General features: G+C 39.8%; 1 protein-coding gene across 11 annotated transcripts in view; it reads right to left on the minus strand.

The window, feature by feature from the left end:
* Positions 1–17,283: 17,283 nt before the first annotated feature.
* The window catches only part of lrrfip2 (leucine rich repeat (in FLII) interacting protein 2), a 240,862-nt gene continuing 231,684 nt past the window's right edge, over positions 17,284–26,461 (minus strand). For 5 of the 11 annotated variants that reach the window (XM_060925512.1, XM_060925513.1, XM_060925509.1 and 2 more), the window contains 3 exons: positions 23,979–24,058; positions 21,834–21,938; positions 17,289–19,370 (listed from right to left, as the gene is read on the minus strand). In XM_060925512.1, the coding sequence (XP_060781495.1) occupies positions 19,260–19,370; positions 21,834–21,938; positions 23,979–24,058 (296 nt within the window). In that variant the 3' untranslated portion in view covers positions 17,289–19,259. Of the gene's footprint in view, positions 19,371–21,833; positions 21,939–23,978; positions 24,059–26,461 lie in introns of all 11 variants that reach the window. The other 6 variants (XM_060925508.1, XM_060925518.1, XM_060925517.1 and 3 more) reach the window with 6 other exon arrangements.

The following is a 26,461-nucleotide window of genomic DNA, read 5'->3' on the forward strand; positions in this document are numbered from 1 at the left end:
GTTTGTATTTGATGGGTTTTGATCTGTCTGTACAGAAGAAAGTTGAATTGACGAAGTATGATCTAAGAATGTAGGCCTCTGCCACCTAGGAGATCTGGGAGCAACAGTCACTGATACAGACACAACTAGTCAGCAATATTTCCCGGGTTATTAAAAGACAAACATGAGTATATATAGTGTGTATATATCCACAGACGAGTGTGTTGTCACTAAAGATACGGTCACGCTACAGCTCGCGATGCTTTGCAATGGGTTATCGATGAAAATGAGGTATTTTGGTGACTATGCATGGCGATATACAGGGGCACTAAAAGTTGTCGTCACACAGCAGGCCTGTCATGTCTTCACACACTCCAGCCTGGTGTATAACTTATAGCTATCCTTACTTTACTGTTACTTACATGCTTGCTAATAACGTTTGAGGCGTTTGAAGAGAATACATCACATACAGCTAAAGTGTATTTTTAAACTGAACAATTTGGAATGTCTACACAAACGTGGGCGGCGCGGTGGTGTAGTGATTAGCACTGTCGCCTCACAGCAAGAAGGTTCAAGCCCAGCGGCTGACGAGGGCCTTTCTGTGTGGAGTTTGCATGTTCTCCCTGTGTCTGCGTGGGTTTCCTCCCACAGTCCAAAGACATGCAGGTTAGGTTAACTGGTGGCTCTAAATTGATCGTGAGTGTGAATGGTTGTTTGTGTCTCTGTGTGTGTCAGCCCTGCAATGATCTGGTGACTTGTCCAGGGTGTACCCCGCCTCTCGCCCATAGTCAGCTGGGATAGGCTCCAGCTTGCCTGTGACCCTGCATAGGATAAGCGGTTACGGATAATGGATAGAACGTTGATAGTTTCAGAAATAACTGTTTACGTACACATGCATCTGGAGGTCATCCTAAAAACAGCAACATGAAAACCGTGTAGTGTAATGGGTGGCAGTCTGATTTGTTTCAGTGAACTGCTACTTTTGAACAGTTTGAGAAACTGAAATGGGCATTTTCATTAGAGTCCACGCTTTCATGCTCTTTGTTGACCGTTAGGAACCCACTGCTGTGCACACTGTATAGTGATGTTTTCCGACCAACTGCATGCAGTTGACCGGGAACAGCTGAATTGGAATAAAAGAACAACTCCGTCGTGCTGGTGAACTAGTGCAAATGATTAAATAAAAAGAGTCATTTAAAAAGAAATCTTTGGCAAACTGCACACCACTAATTTCATGGATGTGGCTGATAGTGCTTTTTAAAGGCATTAGCCAATCAGAGTGAAGCTATTTCATATTTAATATGTATGGCATGAAAAACGTATAGCACATCCCCTTTAATGTAAAGGAGGGGAAAAGAAACCCACACAAACACACCACCTTCAATCTCATAAAAAAAATGAGGCTACTTCTATGCAGCTTTAAAGCACTATTCAAACAGGATACTTGTCCAGGGTGTACCCTGCCTCTCGCCCATGGTCAGCTGGGATAGGCTCCAGCTTGTCCCTTGCAACCCCACTGTTGGGACGGTGCAATGATGCTATATATGTATGTATGAATGATCAATAATTCCCCTCAAATGCATTAAAACAATGTAAGGGCAACAAAGTAAAAATGCTTTTAGAAAAATAAAGTGCAATTACCTGAAACTCTATACAAGTACAGCAGTTAAGTATTTGTTACTTCCCACCTCTGGCCACCATAAATCAATGATAAATATGGATTTGAACTAAAAGTTTGAAATTCATGTTTGTTAAAAGGATCTAAAGATGTCTGCGAAGGTTGGGGAATGGTCATTGAACCTAACTGCCCCTTTCAATAGGCTGTTTCTCAGGAACCAAAAGTCCTTTTTAGTGTGCTGCATCATTCTGCCAATCTGTAACTGAATTTTTAATCATCACTTAATTACTTAAAAACCACTGCTGAAAGCTGATTAGCTGAAGTCAGCTGTGGTTTTTAATTACTTAAAAACTATGGCTGACTTCAGCTAATCAGCTTTCAACAGACATTTCACATCCCGTTATCACAAAACTTGATAAGCACGTTCCTCTGTGGTCTTTTTGTTCTATCTATCTTGGTAAGAACTAATCATTAGGGGCACTATTTGCATTGTTATGATTCTTTGATCAAATGTGATGGGCAGCCCAAATAAGAAGTCATAGAAGTACCAAAATGGAAGCTTTATTATATGGAAGCTTTGTCATATATAGTGTAGAATTCTCACCACTACTCAGGGAACCAAAGGGATGGGCACTGGTCTGATGGTAGTGCTACAGCACAAGCATTTATGTTTTGTCCTATCTCTCAAGAACTGTAAATTGTACACTCAATTTCTTGTTGAATTATACCTCTTATTTCTTGGATAGACCCTGCCCACAAACTTTCTTCTAATTTGCAAAACCTACTTTTGAAAACTAGTCCTAGGATTTTCAGCCAAACTTCACAAATTTGGTGTCAAACTATTCAGGAGAGTCTGACCCTCAATAATTATCAAAAACGTTGATATTTGTAAATAATATGGCCACCACATGTCAAACAATTATAACAAGGCAAAGCATTGCTTCTGTGCATCCAGATGAAACTTGAAAGGTGCATATACGAGACAAGTTGCTGGGCTGATGTACAAAGTTTGGGTTGTGGTCATGCATGGGGGTGGGGCTAAGGTCAGAATTGTTTCTCAAGAACAGTAAGTCTGATCAAGCTGAATTCTCTTTATTGTTCTATGGACCTTGGCAAGGAGCGGCCCCTGGGGCTGATATTTGCTAAAATTGCTTGGACCCTGCAAATTGCTGCTATACTTATTTTTATTACAATAACTATCGTTATTATTGTTGTATGTTCTCTCTCATATTTATTTTTCTTCTTATTCTTCACAATTTTTGCCACCTTCCTCCACCTACAGTTTTTGTCCGAGGAACCTTGTTCCAGCTCTAAAACGTACAGCCCACTGCGAAGAAGTGTCCTTGTAGAATCTTTAATAATTAACATGCTAATGGATAAAAGCGGGCGGCACGGTGGTGTAGTGGTTAGCGCTGTCGCCTCACAGCAAGAAGGTCCTGGGTTCGAGCCCCGGGGCCGGCGAGGGCCTTTCTGTGTGGAGTTTGCATGTTCTCCCCGTGTCCGCGTGGGTTTCCTCTGGGTGCTCCGGTTTCCCCCACAGTCCAAAGACATGCAGGTTAGGCTAACTGGTGACTCTAAATTGAGCGTAGGTGTGAATGTGAGTGTGAATGGTTGTCTGTGTCCATGTGTCAGCCCTGTGATGACCTGGCGACTTGTCCAGGGTGTACCCCGCCTTTCGCCCGTAGTCAGCTGGGATAGGCTCCAGCTTGCCTGCGACCCTGTAGAAGGATAAAGCGGCTAGAGATAATGAGATGAGATGGATAAAAGCAGGCAGCACGGTTGGTGTAGTGGTTAGCGCTGTTGCCTCACAGTAAGAAGGTCCGGGTTCGAGCCCCGGGGCCGGCGAGGGCCTTTCTGTGTGGAGTTTGCCTGTTCTCCCCATGTCCGCGTGGGTTTCCTCCGGGTGCTCCGGTTTCCCCCACAGTCCAAAGACATGCAGGTTAGGTTAACTGGTAACTCTAAATTGACCGTAGGTGTGAATGTGAGTGTGAATGGTTGTCTGTGTCCATGTGTCAGCCCTGTGATGACCTGGCGACTTGTCCAGGGTGTACCCCGCCTTTCGCCCGTAGTCAGCTGGGATAGGCTCCAGCTTGCCTGTGACCCTGTAGAAGGATAAAGCGGCTAGAGGAGATGAGATGAGACGGATGGCACTCATGTATCTGACCTGGTATCTGGTTATTTAGCACAAGTCTTTTAGCACAAGTTCTAAAGTCTCTTAGCACAACTCTGGATTATGGTCACAATAATTGGGAAAAAACAAACAAACCCTCATCTTGATATAGGAAGGGGTTTAGGATGATTGCTTAGGGACTGGAAGCTGGAATTTCTGCTGCTGTGCATGTTAAGGATCAGTTGTTGATCCCTGAAACGTGGACTGAAAATCCGATTATTTGGTGTCTTTGGATATTTGTAGTTAAGCCACAACAAACCTTGAATTGTGGGCACCTTCATAGATAACTTCAGTCACTTCTGATATCACAAATTCAACTAATTGTCAATTATTACGTGTTTGCCAAATTAATTAACTGGGGGATTATGTCCCCCACGGCGGCAGGGGCTGATATCCCACTGTCGCAAGATCCTGTTTTAACCTTGTAGAGGTGTGGGGGCTGGTTCCAACCAAACACAAATGCTCGGGTCTCATATCAGGGGACCTGTAACCTTCGGGGAGCAGTGTTTGGAAGGTACAAATTGACAGGGTCGCACAACCTGCGACAGGCCTAGCAAGCCGGCGGGGAAGAAGAACCACGTGCTCAAGAAACGCAAGACGACACTCCGGATGGACATACACGATGCACATACACGCCGCCCCTTGGGCAACGGGCGCGTGAGTTGATGAACTGGAACTACAACGAACACTCTCAACGGAAACGGCGAACGATCAGAGCGGCAACCATAAATGTCTCTACTCTTAGAGAAAAGGAAGAGGAAATTATAGAAATGATGAAAATGCATAAATTAGAGATTCTTGGGATGTGTGAGACAAGACTTAGAGGCAATGGTGAGAAAATATTGCATGACAACTACAAGCTGATATACAGTGGTGAAGAGGACGGTAGGCACGGTGTAGCATTCATGCTGGCTCCCAACATAGCAGAAAGAGTAGACAGTGTGAGACGAAGAGGAGGAAGAAAGATCAATATATCCTTAAAATTGACGAATTACAGCATCAGTCTTATACAAGTTTATGCACCCCAGACTGGAAGGCCATTGGAAGAGAAGGAGAGTTTTTATGAGGAACTACAAGAGATGGTAGACGAGGCAAAGCATGGAGAAAACATGATAGTGATGGGAGATTGGAATGGGCATGTGGGAAGGGAGAGAGATGGCTATGAGGGAGTTGTTGGAGCACATGGTATTGGAGATAGAAACGACGATGGTAGAAGAATATTGGATTTCTGCTTAGTAAACAATGCTGCCATTATGAACACATTCTATGAGCATCAAGAATCGCATAAGTGGACCTGGTATGGGTGGAACCAAGAGGAGTTGAGGTATACAAGAAGATCGATGATAGACTTATTTATCACAAATAAAAAGAATATGTTTAAAGATGTAAAAGCCATACCATCTGTATCAGCAGACTCAGATCACCGGCTAGTGGTGGCTAAGCTAAATTTGACAAAGCCAAAACAGAATGCAAGACAAGGTAGACTGAGACTCAAGCTGGAAAACCTGAAAGATGAAAATAAGAAAAGAGAAATACAGAACAAAGTTGAAAACTATGCAAGAACACAGAGAGAAGACCAGGTGAATGCACAGTGGGAAACACTTAGAGGAACACTAATGCAGATATGCACTGAAACGTTGGGTACAAAAACCATAAAAGGAACAAAGAAGAAACAAACACCTTGGTGGACAGAAGAGCTTAAGGAGGTTATTAGACGAAAAATGCAGGCTTTCCGGAGATGGATGAAGACAAGGCAGTCACATGATAGAGCAGCATATATAGCTGAGAGGAAAACAGTTGAAGATGTAAAAAAGAGATGTAAGAGAGAGGCTTGGGAGAAGATCGGAAGAGACTTAGAAGAAGATGTAAACGGAACGAAAAAGTTGTTGTACAGTATGGCTAAAAATTACAGAAGAGGTGACGGAGGAAAAACATATGCTATCAACGATGAAAATGGAACCTTACTAGTAGAGGAAGAAAAAAATTGCGGAGCGTTGGAAGGAATATTTTGAACAATTGTTAAATGTAGAAGAGGAGTTGCAATATGAAGCTGAGGGAGAGGAAGAAGCAGCGGAAGAGGAAGAAACAGCAAGTATCAACGAACAGGAGGTGAGAACGGCACTCAGCAGAATGAAGAATGGGAAGGCAGCCGGGGAGGACGGAATACCAGTTGAAATATACAAGGCGGGCGGAAATGAAATGATTAGATGGTTAACATATATATACAACTTGGCTTATGAGCAAGAAGAAACACCAGATGAGTGGCAGTATGGTATAATATGTCCAATTTATAAGAAAAAGGGAAATAAAACAGATTGCAAGAACTACAGGGGAATAACACTACTAACACATGCAGGAAAGATATATGAAAGAATAATTGAGAACAGACTGAGAATACAGGTGGAGGATAAGATAGGAAACTGGCAGCATGGCTTTAGACCTGGAAGAAGTACTGTTGACTTGGTGTTTGCCCTAAAAATGTTGTTAGAGAAAGGATGGGAATGGAACCAAAATAAATACTTGGCCTTTATAGATCTAGAAAAGGCATTTGACAGAATCAACAGGGAAAGACTTTGGAAGATTCTGAAAGATGAACATTATGGCATACAACCTAAATTAGTGAGAATAATCAAGAGCATGTATAAAGAATGTAGAAATAAGGTAAAGAACAGTCAAGTGGATAGCAACTGGTTTGATGTTAAAACAGGGGTAAGGCAAGGAGGAGTGCTCTCCCCTCTGTTGTTCATTATATATATGGACAAATGTCTAAGACACATTTGCGAAGAAAGAACAGATGTAGAAACTTTTGTTTATGCAGATGACGTGGCTGTGATAGCTGACACGGCAGATCAGCTACAGGAGGAGATAGAGAGATGGAGTACAGGGCTAGAAAGAAATGGTTTGAAAATGAATAAAAATAAAACTGAAGTGATGTTTGTAGGACGCAGAAGAGAGGAGTTAAACATCAGGGCAGGGGAACATCAACTTATGCAAGGAGAAAATTATACATATCTAGGAGTATACTTTAATGAAAGAAATGAGCAAGAGGTGGAACTCAATAAAAGGATAGAAAAGTATAATGCCAATGTAAACATGCTGTATCCGATACTAAAAGATAAATACGTACCTAGAAAATGCAAGATAATAATATATAAAACCATATTAAAACCAATATTAACATATGCTGCGGAATGTTGGACACTGACCACCAAGACCAAGTCCAAGGTACAAGCTGCCGAAATGAGAGTTCTAAGACTAATAAGAGGGGTAACAAGAAGAGACAAAATGAGGAATGATAGAATAAGAGAGGAACTAGGAATTATATCACTGTTAGAGGAATTGGAAAAATCAAAACTGAGATGGTATGGACACGTTAAAAGAATGGAGGAAGACAGAAAACCAAGAAAATACCTAGAGTGGACGCCACAAGGAAGAAGACCTGTTGGCAGGCCGAGGAAGAGATGGATGGAGGGAGTGAAGGACGGACTGGAGAGGAGAGGCCTAGAGATGGAACAAGTGGATGAAGAACGGATATATGAAGACAGAACAAGATGGCGACAGATTGTGAGGAGTGACGTCTAGCTGACAGATGAACCAATCATCTACCTGGCGTATGGTGAGAAGAAGAAGGTGAGAAGGGGATTATGTCTCTTGCCCTGCTTGACAGCATGTGTTTTGCTAAGAGCGGAATCAATTTCTAAAAATTTACTCAAAGTCCATTCGATATCACATTACTGTTTTCATATCAAACATGGTGGTTTCAAGATGGCGGAGTGGGAAAATACAATTGCCCATTTTCAATCGGAATCTTGGCAACTTTCATTTAAAAAAACTCTATCAAACATCTTTAAACATGATCAGTAAGTAGTCCTAATAAATATTGTGTTCTTGGATCTTGTGCTAAAGAACATAGGTTTGTGCTAAAAGACTTGTGCTAAATAACCGTAAACCATCTGACATTTCCATTCTTTTTCACTCCTCCATCTTTCCATGCAAACCACTGATTTTTGCCACTCCTTCAGGTTTTAAGGTAGAACTGCCAAACTTTGTTTGTAGATTCAACTGCAGAAACAAAGCACACCCTTGTTATTCGTTCACATTTCCTTTCTCAATTGCTTCCTTTCTTGTTTGCATTAAACAGCCATCACATGCATTTTGTCAAGGAAATGCCCTTTTCTAGTTATTATTATTATTTAAAACACAATGGTCAGCCCAAACCATAAGTCACACCAAATTGAAACAAAAGCACCAAATTGTAACTTGGTGCAGAATTTCCTTTGCTGCCCAGGGAAGTACAGGGACCAGCACTGGCCTGATGGTGGTGCTACAGTGCTGGATTACCACTGAAATATAATAAATAAATTTACCTTTTGGTTTCTACATTCACGTGTAGGGAACAGAGTAAAGGTTGTTATACAATTACAATAGTACAATTCCTGAGTCCTCGAGTGCATCTTTTCACCATATGGTTTAATTACCTTTGGCTGATATCCTTTCTGATATTAATTTTCTGAAAAATGGGGATGCGGTTGAGCAATGAGTGGGTTTGATGCACAACCAGGTAGCTCCAGCAGATTTTAGTATACAATTCCATTTTGACAAAACCACACAAAGTGCTGACTTAACAAGTCAAGTCAATTTATTTGTATAACACTTTTAATAATAGACATTGTTGCAAAGCAGCTTTACAGAAAAGTAAAGATTTTAAACGTATGAATTACAACATTTATCCCTAATAAAGTTATCCCTGATGAGTAAGCCTGAGGTGATGGTGGTAAGGAAAAAAGTCCCTGAGTTAGAGGGATGAGGAAGAAACCTTGAGAGGAACCAGACTCACAAGGGAACCCATCCTCATTTGGATGATAATAGATCGAATGATTATATATAACTCACTTTTATAACTGTGTCCTATATGGTCAAAAAGTACAACTGTGTAACCAGGAAATTCATTATAGTTTTCACATGAAGTCTATTTTGTTGAATTTATCAACCGTTCATTGATGGAGACTTGGGTGCAAAACTGTTCATGACAACTGCAGTCCTATAGTTATCATGTCAGTTGTAGTCCTCAGACATAAATGCATTACTGTAAGTGTCCAGAGCCGTCTTCCAAGTGTCTGTTTAGACTGTCCTTATGGGGCCATCTTTCCACAGAAGTGAAGTGATAAGCATCAGGATGGATGAGTGGCTGTACTTACTAATTATACTTAATATACTAAATATACTGTACTTAATAAATTTACCAAGGAAGCAAATGGAAGAAGAAAGAAAACTGTGGGCAACTGCCCCCCCCCAAAAAAAAAGTAATGCAAAGTTGGACTCAAATGACAAAACAGGCTCAACCAAAGAAGAAAACGTGGGAGGAACCACTCGGACAGCGGACAACAATGATGTGCTGGGGGCTATAGTGTTGCATTGCTCAGAGGTGATGCGTGTCAAGTCAGAGATTTATAACAAAATCGAGGCTAAGATATCAGAAGTGACCACCGTGTTGAGAGGGGTGATAGCAATGGCAAAACTGACACAGATGGATGCACAAAACCAAACTTTGAAGGAGCTGACATGGCTAGAGGCTCTTCGGACGTGCTGCAGGAGCTAGAAAACAAAGTTAAGAAACTTTGTGAGCAAGTGGAAAAACTCTCAGGAAAATGCCTAGACCTAGAGGGTTGTCTGAAGCGACAGAACTTCAGAGTGGCTGGAAGAAAGGAGGGGAAAGAAAATGGCCAAAACCCAAGGGACTTTATAGCTCAGATGTTAAAAGAGGCACTGAACCTAGAAGAATCGCAGTGATTGATGGACTGAGCTCACAGAGCCCTGTGGACATGGCCTGGTGACAATCAGCCACGGCAACACTCGATTGCAGAGGATACACTATTGTCACATTTATGAAAACAGTGCAGAAAACAATGTCCACCTAGCATTTAACAATCCTCAGACAACGAATCCAAATCTTCAGAGACTGAAGTGATTAGGCACAGAGCTGCATTCACATTGGCCAGGAAGATGCTACACTGCAAACCCAGAGTCAGATTTGGACTACTTTTTTTTTTTTTAAACCCATCCAAGTGTCACACAATCGGTCCGAGATTGATTGACTGATTTTCTTTTCATTTCAGATTCAGAGGCGGCTCATCAGTATGTGGAATGCCATTTTGGACCTCCAGATAAGTCTGATAATAAGGATTTTCCATGCTGGACCTCTGAATAATGCAGAATTTCCAAATGGGAGCTGGGGAGAAAGACTGAGAATGAGGACTTTAATGAGATCTTCGTGTAGGTGACCATACAGAGTGGCCCTTGACGAAGGTTTATGTTGAAGGTTAAAAATTGCATTCTTTATTTACTGGTATTATTAGTATTCTTTACAAAGTTTGTTGGCCTAGTATGCTGAGTTCACTAATGTATCTCTGGTATTGAATCTATCTATATAGTTGGGCCTGCACTATGTTAACAGTTGCTTTAGTGTGTGTTATTGGACAGTCCACACACACAAACACACTAAACTTGATGGTAAGAGGCCAAGCTGACAAGTTTTACACAACAGAGAAAATAACACTAACAGAGGAATTCAATCCAAATAAGTGGTCTCATCTCATCTCATCTCTAGCTGCTTTATCCTGTTCTACAGGGTCGCGGGCAAGCTGGAGCCTATCCCAGCTGACTACGGGCGAAAGGCGGGGTACACCCTGGACAAGTCGCCAGGTCATCACAGGGCCGACACATAGACACAGACAACCATTCACACTCACATTCACACCTACGGTCAATTTAGAGTCACCAGTTAACCTAACCTGCATGTCTTTGGACTGTGGGGGAAACCGGAGCACCCGGAGGAAACCCACACGGACACGGGGAGAACATGCAAACTCCACACAGAAAGGCCCTCGCCGGCCCCGGGGCTCGAACCCGGACCTTCTTGCTGTGAGGCGACAGTGCTAACCACTACACCACCGTGCCGCCCCTATTAAATTATCCCCAGGAAAAAAATGATTAATTCATATGTTTAAATTCTATATTTTTCTGGGCAGCACAGTGGTGCACTATCGCCTCACGAAACAGCCAACAGGGGCCTTTCTGTATGGAGTTTGTATGTTCTCCCCGTATCTGTGCGGGTTTCCTCCAGGTGCTCTGGTTTCCCCCACAGTTCAAAGACATACAGATTAGGTAAAGTACCTAGCCACTGGGGTTGCACAAGCCAGTGCATGCTTAGTGCCGGTCCCAAGCCCAGATAGATTGGGGAGGGTTGTGTTACGAAGGGCATCCGGTGTAAAAACTACGCAAAATCAAATATGCGGAACAGATCCACTGTGGCGACCCCTACAGGGAGCAGCTGAAAGAAGAAGAAGAAAATTTATATTTTTCTGTAAAGCTGCTTTGTGACAGTGTCTACTGGGTCAATCCATGTGATATCACCGAAGGCCTCCCAACTGACCATACTGGATTTGTTTCATACTTCCAAAGATTAAATGTTATTAGGCCCAATAAACAGTGTGCAAAATTTCAGTCTTATATCTTTTTTAGTTTTTGAGATATAGGGGCATGAATAAGGGGGCGTGGCTCAAATTTTACCACAAAAAAGTGCAACAGAAAAACTCTGAAGTTCCATAAGCTATAAGTTTTGAACTACTTAACCTAGATGCATGAAAGTTTCAGGAATCATTCGAGCCACGCCACCTTACAATTCTGGAATGGTCAGGCAGGAACATTTCCTGAAATCTGGTGATTTGCAGGGGATTTACCTTATTGTTAAAAGCACTATATGAATAAATTTATTTTATTTTTTATTTTAAGTTAATCTACATACATTTTGGTTTTGGGCTCATTAAACAACCATGGAGCTACAGCCGAAGGACGGTGTGATAGTGATTAAGAATTGGTAGAGAGTTTGGACTTCTGGGAAAGAGGGCGAAGTCCCACTTCCAGAAGTTCAACTATAGGTTTGTTCAGGAGAAGATGAGTGTTTTTGTTCTTGTATTTGTTCCTTTGGGACTAGAGGGGGTGGAGGTTGGGGAGGAGTGCTTCCTAGACTATATCTCTTAATGATAAATGGCAGTGCATCAGGAAATATTACAGAAGCCCGATACTCCTATGGCTACAGTGACGTAATACAGTTGTGGTCAGAAGTTTACATACAGGGACATGAATGTCATCATGGATATGAATGTCATGGCAATTTAGGGCTTTCAATGATTTCTTTGAACTGTTCTTGTTCTGTAGCAACATACATCTTTAATAGAAAAAAGCAAATTTTAATTTATTTTGGGCTTTATGAAATCAACACAGGGTCGAAATTTTTCATACAGCACACCTAACATTTGATTGCATGTCCCTTAGTAAGTTTCACCTTGACCAGCCATCATCAAGCTTCTTGCACAATTCTGATTGGATATTTGACCACTCTTCTTGGCAGAAATGAAAGCATTCAAGTAAATTTGTGTATTTCCACATACTTTTAAACACAGTCCACATATTTTCGATAGGGTTGAAGTCAGGACTGGTTTTTTTTTTAAAGATTTTTTTTGGGCTTTTTTCACCTTTATTCGATAGGACAGTGTAGAGACAGGAAATTAGTGGGAGAGAGAGATGGGGAGGGATCGGGAAATGACCTCAGGTCGGAATCGAACCCGGGCCCCCGGATTTATGGTATGGCGCCTTATCCACCTGAGCCACGACGCCCCCAGGACTGGTTTTAAGCTTAATGTTAGCCTGCATTATCCATTCCACAACCAACTTTTGATGTGTATTTGGGGTCACTGTCCTGTTGGAACAACCATTGTGTCCAAGTTTCGGATTGTTTGAGGTTTAGAAATCATTGTTTTCAGATTTACTTTCACTTTCACCATACCGTCCCAACTTTTTCCTGATTTAGGGTTGTAGATGTAGAAAATGCTGCCCAACTATCCACTGAGATAGATAACAAAATCTCAGGTCTCAAATACAAACTCAATAAAATACTTTTAGAAAAAATTTTTCATTTTCCAAAACGGACATATTTTGAATTTGGGGATAAACCACACAAATTGCTAGCAAGACGGTTGTGGAAAAGGGAAAACAATAGGATTTTTCACGCAATAAAATCTGAATCTGGCACCCCTGAGGTATCACATATAAAAGCTTCAGTACAGGCCAAAATAGTATCCACTGATAAACCATTTTGATCAATATGATCTGCTAAGGATAGCATGGTATCCTGGAGCCCACTGAGGTCTTTCATACTGTCCGCACAACAGCTTGCATACAGTTAGGTCCATATATATTTGGACACTGACACAAATTTTGTTTTTTTACCTGTTTACTGAAACATTTTCAAGTTATAGTTATATAATGGACATGGACATAAAGTCCAGACTTTCAGCTTTCATTTGAGGGTATCCACATTAAAACTGGATGAAGGGTTTAGGAGTTTCAGCTCCTTAACATGTGCCACCCTGTTTTTAAAGGGACCAAAAGTAATTGGACAATTGACTCAAAGGCTATTTCATGGGCAGGTGTGGGCAATTCCTTCGTTATGTCATTCTCAATTAAGCAGATAAAAGGCCTGGAGTTGATTTGAGGTGTGGTGCTTGCATTTAGATTTTGCTGTGAAGAAAACATGCGGTCAAAGGAGCTCTCCATGCAGGTAAAACAAGCCATCCTTAAGCTGCGAAAACAGAAAAACCCCATCTGAGAAATTGCTACAATATTAGGAGTGGCAAAATCTACAGTTTGGTACATCCTGAGAAAGAAAGAAAGCACTGGTGAACTCATCAATGCAAAAAGACCTGGACACTCACAGAAGACAACAGTGGTGGATGATCGCAGAATAATTTCCATGGTGAAGAGAAACCCCTTCACAACAGCCAACCAAGTGAACAACACTCTCAAGGAAGTAGGCCTATCAATATCTAAATCTACCATAAAGAGAAGACTGCATGAAAATAAATACAGAGGGTTCACTGCATGGTGCAAGCCACTTATAAGCCTCAAGAATAAAAAGGCTAGATTGGACTTTGCTAAAAAAAACATCTAAAAAAGCCAGCACAGTTCTGGAAGAACATTCTTTGGACAGATGAAACCAAGATCAACCTCTACCAGAATGATGGAAAGAAAAAAGTATGGTGAAGGTGTGGTACAGCTCATGATCCAAAGCATACCACATCATCTGTAAAACACGGCGGAGGCAGTGTGATGGCTTGGGCATGCATGGCTGCCAGTGGCACTGGGTCACTAGTGTTTATTGATGATGTGACACAGGACAGAAGCAGCCGGATGAATTCTGAGGTATTCAGAGACATACTGTGTGCTCAAATCCAGCCAAACTGATTGGTCGGCGTTTCATAATACAATGACCCAAAACATAAAGCCAAAGCAACCCAGGAGTTTATTAAAGCAAAGAAGTGGAATATTCTTGAATGGCCAAGTCAGTCACCTGATCTCAACCCAATTGAGCATGCATTTCACTTGTTAAAGACTAAACTTCAGACAGAAAGGCCCACAAACAGACAGCAACTGAAAACCGCTGCAGTAAAGGCCTGGCAGAGCATTAAAAAGGAGGAAACACAGCGTCTGGTGATGTCCGTCAGTTCAAGACTTCAGGCAGTCATTGCCAACAAAGGGTTTTCAACCAAGTATTAGAAATGAACATTTTATTTACAATTATTTAATTTGTCCAATTACTTTTGAGCCCCTGAAATGAAGGGATTGTGTTTAAAAAATGCTTTAGTTCCTCACATTTTTATGCAATCATTTTGTTCAACCCACTGAATTAAAGCTGAAAGTCTGAACTTCAACTGCATCTGAATTGTTTTATTCACAATTCATTGTGGTAATGTACAGAACCAAAATTAGAAAAATGTTGCCTCTGTCCAAATATTTATGGACCTAACTGTATATAGATTCAATGCATTGTTGGCAAAAAAAAAAATTTCTCACCCGAAGTTGCTACTGGCTCACTGAAATGTCACTAAAATTGTCAACACTAATACATTGCTGTTCTGGTGCTTTGACCTGAATCTGTGAGATAACCATGCCCCATTTATTTGAACAGAACAGATGGAAGTAAAAAGAGCTGGGGAATAAATGCAGTATTGGAGCATAAAAGTCCCCTGAAATAAACAAATGTAGAATTATGAAATAAAAGTCCCCTTAGAAATGTCATTTTGAAAGAACAACCTATTTATTTATTGACATATATATATATATATATATATATATATATATATATATATATATATATATATATATGAATATGAGTGATTCCACGCTTATGGGTACTGAAATGGGGACATGAACTTATTTTTAAAAATTCACCTAAAACCATTTCTTTTTTTACCATCAGGTCACAAAACATGTAATCTTTAATGAATGATATGTTAAAAGATAACTTTAATTTTCTGAGATGTAATAAAAACATATTTTATGCCAAAGTCAAGCCTATGAGTTCCAAAATGATGTCTGTTACATTACTTCTGTTACGATTGTCCATCTCGCGTCTGTTACAAATTAATTACAATCTAGCTATATACCATGTTAATCTTATTGAAAGAATGTGTATGTTTATTCTACTACACATGTTTATTAATTATATTTGCTAAAACATCACCTTCCTATGTTTCAAAAAGTAATTCTACATTGTTAAAATTGAGAATATATATGTCCACAACACTTCTGTTACGTTCTGACTTTGGCATATAAATATGTTTTTATTACATCTCAGAAAATTAAAGTTATCTTTTAACATATCATTCATTAAAGATTACATGTTTTGTGACCTGATGGTAAAAAAAAAGAAATGGTTTTAGGTGAATTTTTAAAAATGAGTTCATGCCCCCATTTCAGTACCCATAAGCGTGGAATCACTCATATATATACAACCCCGATTCCAAAAAAGTTGGGACAAAGTACAAATTGTAAATAAAAATGGAATGCAATGATGTGGAAGTTTCAAAATTCTGTATTTTATTCAGAATAGAACATAGATGACATATCAAATGTTTAAACTGAGAAAATGTATCATTTAAAGAGAAAAATTAGGTGATTTTAAATTTCATGACAACAACACATCTCAAAAAAGTTGGGACAAGGCCATGTTTACCACTGTGAGACATCCCCTTTTCTCTTTACAACAGTCTGTAAACGTCTGGGGACTGACGAGACAAGTTGCTCAAGTTTAGGGATAGGAATGTTAACCCATTCTTGTCTAATGTAGGATTCTAGTTGTTCAACTGTTTTAGGTCTTTTTTGTCGTATCTTCCGTTTTATGATGCGCCAAATGTTTTCTATGGGTGAAAGATCTGGACTGCAGGCTGGCCAGTTCAGTACCCGGACCCTTCTTCTACGCAGCCATGATGCTGTAATTGATGCAGTATGTGGTTTGGCATTGTCATGTTGGAAAATGCAAGGTCTTCCCTGAAAGAGACGCCGTCTGGATGGGAGCATATGTTGCTCTAGAACCTGGATATACCTTTCAGCATTGATGGTGTCTTTCCAGATGCGTAAGCTGCCCATGCCACACGTACTAATGCAACCCCATACCATCAGAGATGCAGGCTTCTGAACTGAGCGCTGATAACAACTTGGGTCGTCCTTCTCCTCTTTAGTCCGAATGACACGGCGTCCGTGATTTCCATAAAGAACTTCAAATTTTGATTCGTCTGACCACAGAACAGTTTTCCACTTTGCCACAGTCCATTTTAAATGAGCCTTGGCCCAGAGAAGACGTCTGCGCTTCTGGATCATGTTTAGATACGGCTTCTTCTTTGAACTATAGAGTTTTAGCTGGCAACGGCGGATGGCACGGTGAATTGTGTTCACAGATAATGTTCTCTGGAAATATTCCTGAGCCCATTTTGTGATTTCCAATACAGAAGCATGCCTGTATGTGATGCAGTGCCGTCTAAGGGCCCGAAGATCACGGGCACCCAGTATGGTTTTCCGGCCTTGACCCTTACGCACAGAGATTCTTCCAGACTCTCTGAATCTTTTGATGATATTATGCACTGTAGATGATGATGATGATGATATGTTCAAACTCTTTGCAATTTTACACAGAATTAGGGGGATTGGTGATCCTCTTCCCATCTTTACTTCTGAGAGCCGCTGCCACTCCAAGATGCTCTTTTTATACCCAGTCATGTTAATGACCTATTGCCAATTGACCTAATGAGTTGCAATTTGGTCCTCCAGCTGTTCCTTTTTTGTACCTTTAACTTTTCCAGCCTCTTATTGCCCCTGTCCCAACTTTTTTGAGATGTGTTGCTGTCATGAAATTTCAAATGAGCCAATATTTGGCATGAAATTTCAAAATGTCTCACTTTCGACATTTGATATGTTGTCTATGTTCTATTGTGAATACAATATCAGTTTTTGAGATTTGTAAATTATTGCATTCCATTTTTATTTACAATTTGTACTTTGTCCCAACTTTTTTGGAATCGGGGTTGTATATATATATATATATATATATATATATATATATATATATATATATATATATATATGTCTTGTTTATTTCAGGATTTATTTCATAGCCTTATTTATTTATTTAATAGTCAGTCATATCTATTTATTTATTTGCTTGGGTTTTTTTTTATTTATGTTTTCTCTTTTTGACTTAAATGGTATTCCATAGCCACGCAAACCCATGCCATGACACCACCTCCACTGTGCTTGACCATTGATCTCGTATATTTGGAATCATGAGCACTTTTCTTCCTCCACAGTTTGGCCTTTTCATCACTTTGGCAGAGGTTAGTTCCAGGACTTTTGTGGGTCAATGGTGTATTTCTTTGCAAATTCCAATTTGGCCTCCTGATTCTCGCTGATGAGTGGTTTGGATCTTGTGGTATGGCCTCTATATTCCTGATCTTGAAGTCATCTTCAAACAGTGGAAGCCCTGCTAGCGTCCATGCCCTGTGGAGGTTGTTGTTGGCCTGAATGTTGTTTTTGGGTTTTTCTTCACAACTGTCACAATATTTCTTTCATCTACTACTGTTTTGCTTGGCCGACCTGTCTGATGTCTGTTAGTACACCAGCGGCTTCTTTATTTTTCAGGACATTCTATTGGCTATGCCCAATGCTTGGGTAATGGTTTTCCCTCTTTTCTCAGCTTCAAAATGGCTTGCTTTTCATAAACAGCTCTCCGGTCTTCATGTTGGATTATCATTTTTAACAACAAATGCAGTTTTTACAGGCAAAACCCAGGACTCAAACCAAGAGTTATTTAGAGCTATTAACTGATCAATCAATCTAACAGGGCAGACCCGGGCAACAAGAAACACTTGTCAATCACATGTTCCAATCTTTTTTATCACTTGGGGGGAAAAAAATGGTGTTCAAACTAAAGGTGCCATGTTCTAAGTTGTTTAACACAGCTAGATGTAAATATCAGGAAGTGAAAGCTGAAATTCTGTTGAACCGTCTCATATTCATCTTTTGATCTCAAACCCAAATGTCTTCAGTTGTATAGCAAAATAAAAGAATTGGCCTTGCTCTTCCAATATTTCAGAGGACTGTATGGTTATCATGTGATCATACCATGTGAATGTTAATTAATCCAAACTCATTTCAATACAGCCAAAAAAGAAATTAAACAGTACAACATTGCTGAAGAACATAAACTAAATCTGAATGAAACCCTCCATAATATTTCCAGACACACTCGATGGCCTCTTTACTCGTTACACCTGCACACCTACCCAGTATTAGTATGGTGTTACTAATAAAGTGGCCAGTAAGTGTAATCAGTAACTTTCAATGCTTTAAATATTTAATCAGGAAGACTTGGACATATGAAATGTTTGTTTTGCATTTTTAAATATTTTTAGAACCATTACTTCAAATAAAAACTCTAATGACTCCTAAATGTAGCTAAAACACTCATTTCATTCACACATCAATCCAATTTACTCTTTTATTTTAAATATTTTTGAAACCTCATTGAAACCATAGTAGAGAATTGGTTAATACCATCACATCAGGCTGAATCCCTATATTAAATATTTTCTGTACCAATACGATTTCTTTTTTTTTTTTATAATGCAAACCCTTAGTTCCCATGTGAACAAAGGCACATTGTTGCAAACACATATCAATGTGGACAGTTCTGTGAAAGTAATTTAAAATACACTTTTACACTCGTTCATGCAGCCTATTGCTGAAGCAGAAGACATTAGGAGGAATCAAGCACCCAATCCACACAATATAACCCAGATGAAAGCTATGATATACAAAGCTTTCAAAACACAATACCACGGGGGAAAAAAAGCCCTCAGGTTGAACAAAGGAAAAAATCAGTTTTAACCATGCTTATTCCCTTCAAGGCAAACTGAGGTGTGCATCAAACTTTATCTTTAGTGAAATAATGTAAAGTATTTGCTGTTGCTACCAAGTGTTTCTTTTGGATTTCCCATAGATATGAGGTGTTAGGTGGCAGAAGCAGCAATTGCAGTGTGTGGCAGAATAATCTGAGATATTTAAGGGCTGTTAAGGATGTAGTGTCCAAGGCTAATCTCATCACTGCTGAGAGAGGAGAGCATTGCGATTTGCTTTCATCTTCTCCAGTCGCTTCACCAAGTGGTTGTTGGTCATCTCCATTTCTTCAATTTTGTCCAGCGCGCTACGCAGCTATAGAATGAGTTAAAAAAAAACAAAAAAAAACAAATGAAGTTAAGCAGATTATAAAGGAATGTTTGTGCAGCTCTCCGTTTTGCACTGATACACTGGTAATTAATCATTTTAGCAGTAGCCCATTTCTCAGCCACCAGCTAGAAAGGTTCCCTTTCACTAACAGGAGGCTTACAAAACAACTATTCAGTCAGTTTTGCAGTTATTTGGATGAATTTCACTTTTACTTACATCACTGTTTTTAAGGTAACAGCACTTTGACTTGAGAAATGTATTAAGCAGAGTTGTTGGAGACTATAGTTGTACGATCCTGTCTGACCACCTCCAAAAGTGGTGTGAGGGACTGGATCATCCATTCCGTACTGTATTTATTTTATCAGATCACCCAAAATGAATGTCAGGCCTAGTTTAAATTTGCAGAAGCTAAAAGAATATGAAATACTTTAAAAGGTGTAGCCTACATCTACCTGGCTTCTAACAAACAAACTGCTATTCTCCACAAACAGAAGATATTAGCACAGTGGGGAAAAAAACTATACAAGAGTGGTGTTGTGCATCAGTGTAGAACGTGGATGCAGGATATGAGTTTTTGATAAAAATGTTTTGCATGTGTGGTGTAAATCAGGCAGGTAATGGTAGCTTCTGTGAGTTTGTCTTTAAGATTGTAAAACCTACATTATCCTGTTTTTAATTATATTAATAAACATCTTTATTTTTTAGGAGCTGCATTTTCGCTGTAGACATAAATACAGTGGGGCAAAAAAGTATTTAGTCAGTCACCAACTGTGCAAGTTCTCCCACTTAAAAAGATGAGAGAGGCCTGTAATGTTCATCAGAGGTATACCTCAACTATGAGAGACAGAATGAGAAAAAAAAAATCCAGAAAATCACACTGTCTGATTTTTAACGAATTTATTTGCAAATTATGGTGGAAAATAAGTATTTGGTCAATAACAAAAGTTCATCTCAATACTTTGTTATATACCCTTTGCTGGCAATGACAGAGGTCAAACGTTTTCTGTAAGTCTTCACAAGGTTTTCACACACTGTTGCTGGTATTTTGGCCCATTCCTCCATGCAGATCTCCTCTAGAGCAGTGATGTTTTGGGGCTGTCGCTGGGCAACACGGACTTTCAACTCCCTCCAAAGATTTTCTATGGGGTTGAGATCTGGAGACTGGCTAGGCCACTCCAGGACCTTGAAATGCTTCTTACGAAGCCACTCCTTCGTTGCCTGGGCGGTGTGTTTGGGATCATTGTCATGCTGAAAGACCCAGCCACGTTTCATCTTCAATGCCCTTGCTGATGGAAGGAGGTTTTCACTCAAAATCTCACGATACATGGCCCCATTCATTCTTTCCTTTACATGGATCAGTCGTCCTGGTCCCTTTGCAGAAAAACAGCCCCAAAGCATGATGTTTCCACCCCCATGCTTCACAGTAGGTATGGTGTTCTTTGGATCCAACTCAGCATTCTTTCTCCTCCAAACATGACAAGTTGAGTTTTTACCAAAAAGTTCTATTTTGGTTTCATCTGACCATATGACATTCTCCCAATCCTCTTCTGGATCATCCAAATGCTCTTTAGCAAACTTCAGACGGGCCTGGACATGTACTGGCTTAAGCAGGGGGACACGTCTGGCACTGCAGGATTTGAGTCCCTGGCGGCGTAGTGTGTTACTGATGGGAGCCTTTGTTACTTTGGTCCCAGCTCTCTGCAGGTCATTCACTAGGTCCCCCCATGTGGTTCTGGGATTTTTGCTCACCGTTCTTGTGATCATTTTGACCCCACGGGGTGAGATCTTGCGTGGAGCCCCAGATCGAGGGAGATTATCAGTGGTCTTGTATGTCTTCCATTTTCTAATAATTGCTCCCACAGTTGATTTCTTCACACCAAGCTGCTTACCTATTGCAGATTCAGTTTTCCCAGCCTGGTGCAGGTCTACAATTTTGTTTCTGGTGTCCTTTGACAGCTCTTTGGTCTTGGCCATAGTGGAGTTTGGAGTGTGACTGTTTGAGGTTGTGGACAGGTGTCTTTTATACTGATAAGTTCAAACAGGTGCCATTAATACAGGTAACGAGTGGAGGACAGAGGAGCCTCTTAAAGAAGAAGTTACAGGTCTGTGAGAGCCAGAAATCTTGCTTGTTTGTAGGTGACCAAATACTTATTTTACCGAGGAATTTACCAATTAAGTCATTAAAAATCCTACAGTGTGATTTCCTAGATTCTTTCCCCCATTCTGTCTCTGATAGTTGAAGTGTACCTATGATGAAAATTACAGGCCTCTCTCATCTTTTTAAGTGGGAGAACTTGCACAATTGGTGGCTGACTAAATACTTTTTTGCCCCACTGTATTTCTTAAAATAAATTAAAAATAAAAGTGTACTTTCCTATTGCTACACTCGAACATCAACAGCTCTGAAATTATACAGTATTTTCATCATAGATTCACTCGCATCCTTACCTCCCTTTGAAGTTTTCTTTTCTCTGCCTTTAGTTCATCTTCAATTTTCTCAGCGTTATCAGCTGCTGCTTTGTATCTTGAGACCTGACCTTCAAGTCTGTTTACCTACAGGGGGAATAGTGCACAGTATTAGAACGATTGTTTAATTAATTAAAGGCAATTTAACCATCATTAAGATCAAAAGATTACAGTCCAGTTTTACCTTCTATGCCACCATATCATGCATCCATTTTCAGCTTAAAATCTATGTATTTATATAAAGACAGCTAGTCTACAAGCCAAGTAACTTTGAATAGCATGGTCCAGCATTAGGGTGGAGCTTAAATGACAAATTGTTTTTCATTCATTTTATTTGGTCTTACCCCCTGAACACGTTCCATTTGTACTAAAAACCAAAGTTTGTGCATTCTTTCTTCAATTTTAATGGTAGCTCAATCAACTCAAAGATTACAAAAGTAACACAGTTTATGCAAATTTGCAATAAAATCGTAAATTGTGTACAAAGCTCAAAGATATTAAATATTTTGGGTATTTATAATGGCATGTGTACAAATTGCAAGTTATATTATTACATAGTTTGTATACAATTCTAGTCCTTTGCATTTCTCTGATAAAGCTCACTGCGATGGCTTCTTGTTTAATGTACGATTTATATAATTTTATTTTCTTTTATTTTGTGTATGTGTATAGTAAGTTTTAGAAAAATTAGACACGTGTTCTTGGGCAGCTCTGTATCTGTATGTATTGTACAGAACGACAGATTCAGAACATATTCGGATAATTGCACACAGACACATTCAAAAGAAGTATAAATTCTACAGGCTTTTTTTTAGCCTATTGGTACTTTCTTTTTGATATATTTTATCAGTAAAGTAAATTACAAAAATATTGTTCAACAAAACAGTTTAATTATACATTGACAATTATAGCAATGTATAACTTCTTTTTATACATATATCTTATTCTTTTTATATATTTGTATATGTAAATACTTAATTTATTTTTAATTTATCTAGAAGTTTTTCTCTCTTTCTTTTCTCTGTTTATCTGTAATGATGCTGCTGGAATCTTAATTTCCCTGAGGGAACCCGCCCAAAGGGATCAATAAAGTTTTATCTAATCTAATCTAATCTAATCTAATCTAATCTAATCTAATCTAATCTAATCTAATCTAATCTAATCTAATCTAATGTGGCGTATTTACCATGCACTAGTTCTGTATCCAGACTTCAGAGGTGCTCAAAAAAAGTGTCTTCAATCTGGGTATAGGTAGACCTAAGGCCGGTAGAGGCTTTTTTCCTAAGCATATTTTCAGCCACTGTGGGATGGGATCAGCCAGATCGGTTTGCTCCATAGTGATCAGTTTTTAAAATGATTAACAGTATAACTATTACACAGTGTACGTTTCACTGTATACATTGCAATAAACCCTGAATAAACTGATATTATTTTTTAGATTTTTTTGGGGCTTTTTGCACCTTTATTGGATAGGACAGTGTAGAGACAGGAAATGAGCGGGAGAGAGAGACGGGGAGGGATCGGGAAATGGCCTCGGGCTGGAATCGAACCCGGGTCCCCGGATTTATGGTATGGTGCCTTATCCACCTGAGCCACGACGCCCCAAACTGATATTATTTAATGCTGCCCCAATCCATTCCAGTGTAGTATTATTGTAGGCCCTATATTGAATAACACCTCTAATAACAGCAGTACTTAATTGTGGCGGACTTTGTGGCTTGGCTGCCAAACTTCATGCTGATTGAGCTACCAGTTAGATTTCTTCATTTTTGTTAATATTTCACCAGGATATATATATATATTACATATAATTAGGTGGTAAGATAGTCATATATAATAACTTTAAAAATTAGCTCCACCCTAACCAGCATGTTTCTGACTAGATATTCTTTAATTCTTACAAGAAAACATTTTATTGAAAAAAGCTCAAGCTCAGTACATCTAAACATGTAAACCTTTATAAATTATTGCATTTGTGTGTGTTTACATATGTATGTATGTATAAATAGTCATATATTAATTATGACAGTAGCAAAAGACTATGTTTAAATACATTCAATGCTTTTGCTCTTAACCAGAAAACATACCAAATAAGATTCAATTATAATTACAATTTTAGAAACTGACATTTTGTTCCATTGTACCCATTTCTTGTTCCGCCTTTGAAAGCTTGAATTTATATTCACTAATTTGTCGGTTAGCATCTCCTACAAAGAATAAAAGAAAAGGTTTTAATTAGAAGAATAAGAAAAAGATTTTCACACACACAAGAAGGTTTTTTTTTTCCTTCTCACATATACAAGCACAGTGAAATTTCTTTCTTTTTTTTTATTTTCCTCCAATTTTCTCCTGAATTTACTCATGGCCAATGTCTACATTGCAGTCAGGTCTCCCCTATTACATGACAGCAACTAACCAGAGAGAGGAAAGATCATCACATACTTCCACGTGAAGACGGCAGACTACATCTTTTTTGAACTGCTGCTCATGCAATCATGCGACTCTGCTTGCATGCTCGCTGAACTTGGCATAGTTTTACAAATGTGCCATAAAACCAGCTAATCACAGACTCGGAGAATGTAACGGCAGGCAGGCAGAGCCGAGAGTGCACAGAAACAGAGATCGAGCGAGCATGCAGGCAGAGTTGACCGCGCACACCCACTCAGACCACCATTCTCTCCCCAAAATCTATCTATCTATACTATTAAAGGAAGGCTGTCTGTCTCTGTCTGTTCACTTATGCAAATCGACATGGCCGGACGCACATACTCTATAGTTTGCATATGGATTGGTGACACCCCAGAGGGGCCCCAAGACAACATTTTCAATTTTCCAAAACATGGGATTAGTACTAATCCAACACACTATTCATTTCCTGTAGGCTACATGCCCGTCCTAACACACTGTGCTAATCCAAGACACTTTCATTTCCCGTAGGCTACATGCTTGCGCTAACACACTGCGCGCAGCCTCAGCGGGGAATCCCCTCCCCCACTTGCCTGACAGTTTCGATTGTACAGGACCTCGCAATCAGCGCTCCTCGCCAGAGACTTCTGCGAGGGCCGAGTCTACGTCACTGAGGAGATGCGGGGTGAGATTTACATCATTTTGACAGAACACAGTGAAAACATACATATCACGTGTGTTCACTCAACTCTCCACTACGCCATTCAGAGGAAATCAGGTTCATGGGCAATAACTACTAGTATAATATACAGTACTGTGCAAAAGTCTCAGGCACATGTAAAGAAATGCTGGCTTAAACAATAATGAAACGAAATGTTTCAACATAAAAATACTATAAACAGCAGTAAGCTATAATAAGTGAAACAAAGTCAATATTTGACTTTTAAAAAAAAATAGTAGTCTCAGGTACAATGAGTGCAGTATTATAAGGAAATGAGCTGTAAGTTTTACTGAGCATCTTGCAGAACCGGCCACAGTTCTTCTGGACACTTTGACTGTCACACCCATCCATCCATTATCCGTAACCGCTTTATCCTGTTCTACAGGGTCGCAGGCAAGCTGGAGCCTATCCCAGCTGACTACGGGCGAAAGGCGGGGTACACCCTGGACAAGTCGCCAGGTCATCACAGGGCTGACACATAGACACAGACAACCATTCACACTCACATTCACACCTACGCTCAATTTAGAGTCACCAGTTAACCTAACCTGCATGTCTTTGGACTGTGGGGGAAACCAGAGCACCCGGAGGAAACCCACGCGGACATGGGGAGAACATGCAAACTCCGCACAGAAAGGCCCTCGCCGGCCGCTGGACTCGAACTCAGGACCTTCTTGCTGTGAGGCGACAGCGCTAACCACTACACCACCGTGCCGCCCCTTGACTGTCACGCTCGCTTCTTAATTTTGTAGTAAAACCCAGCAGCCTTCATTATGTTTTCTTTTTTTAATCTGAAAAGTGCTCTCTTATGTAATATGCTACTCAGATATACATTTTTTTTCTGTAACATTTAATTTTGTGCTGGAAAACGAACATTTGGAATTCTAAAATGTTTTTGTACTGACTCGATAATGTAGAAGTCATAAAATAGAAATCTATAACAAAGTCTGGATGAAAAAATAGGGGGCCTAAGACTTTTGCACAGTACTGTATGTGACTGCGAAAGTCCCACTGTGCATCCGGGAACAAGGCCCAAAAACAATGCAATCCTCTCTGGCGTACATATACAAACATGGTGAAGAGAAATATCCATGACTGACAATTTCTTGACCCTCATGTCTGACGACACACAAGGACGTAAACAATTATTTGTTAGTGTTGCCAATCTTCTGGCCAAGACACGACAAGAATTTATGGCACAACGATTGCCTAATCTGAAATGGTGACCACTGTGAAAGACAAAAATGCTGTGGAGTCTGATCCTCGCACTAGTTACTTCTGGACACAATAAAGGTATGCACTCTTGGCAATCTGGAAAGCTCTGAAATAAGTGCAGTTGTCAGTATACTATCTGACAGGTCTTTGGGTAATTGAGAAATTCTGGACAAACTAAAATAATAATTCTGCTCCCACTATTTTTGACAATGAAGTACTGCATCGATTCCTGCTTTCAGACGTTTATGTTTACATCGATAAACTGATG

Source organism: Neoarius graeffei, chromosome 7, assembly GCF_027579695.1.
Source record: "Neoarius graeffei isolate fNeoGra1 chromosome 7, fNeoGra1.pri, whole genome shotgun sequence".
NCBI lineage: Eukaryota > Metazoa > Chordata > Actinopteri > Siluriformes > Ariidae > Neoarius > Neoarius graeffei.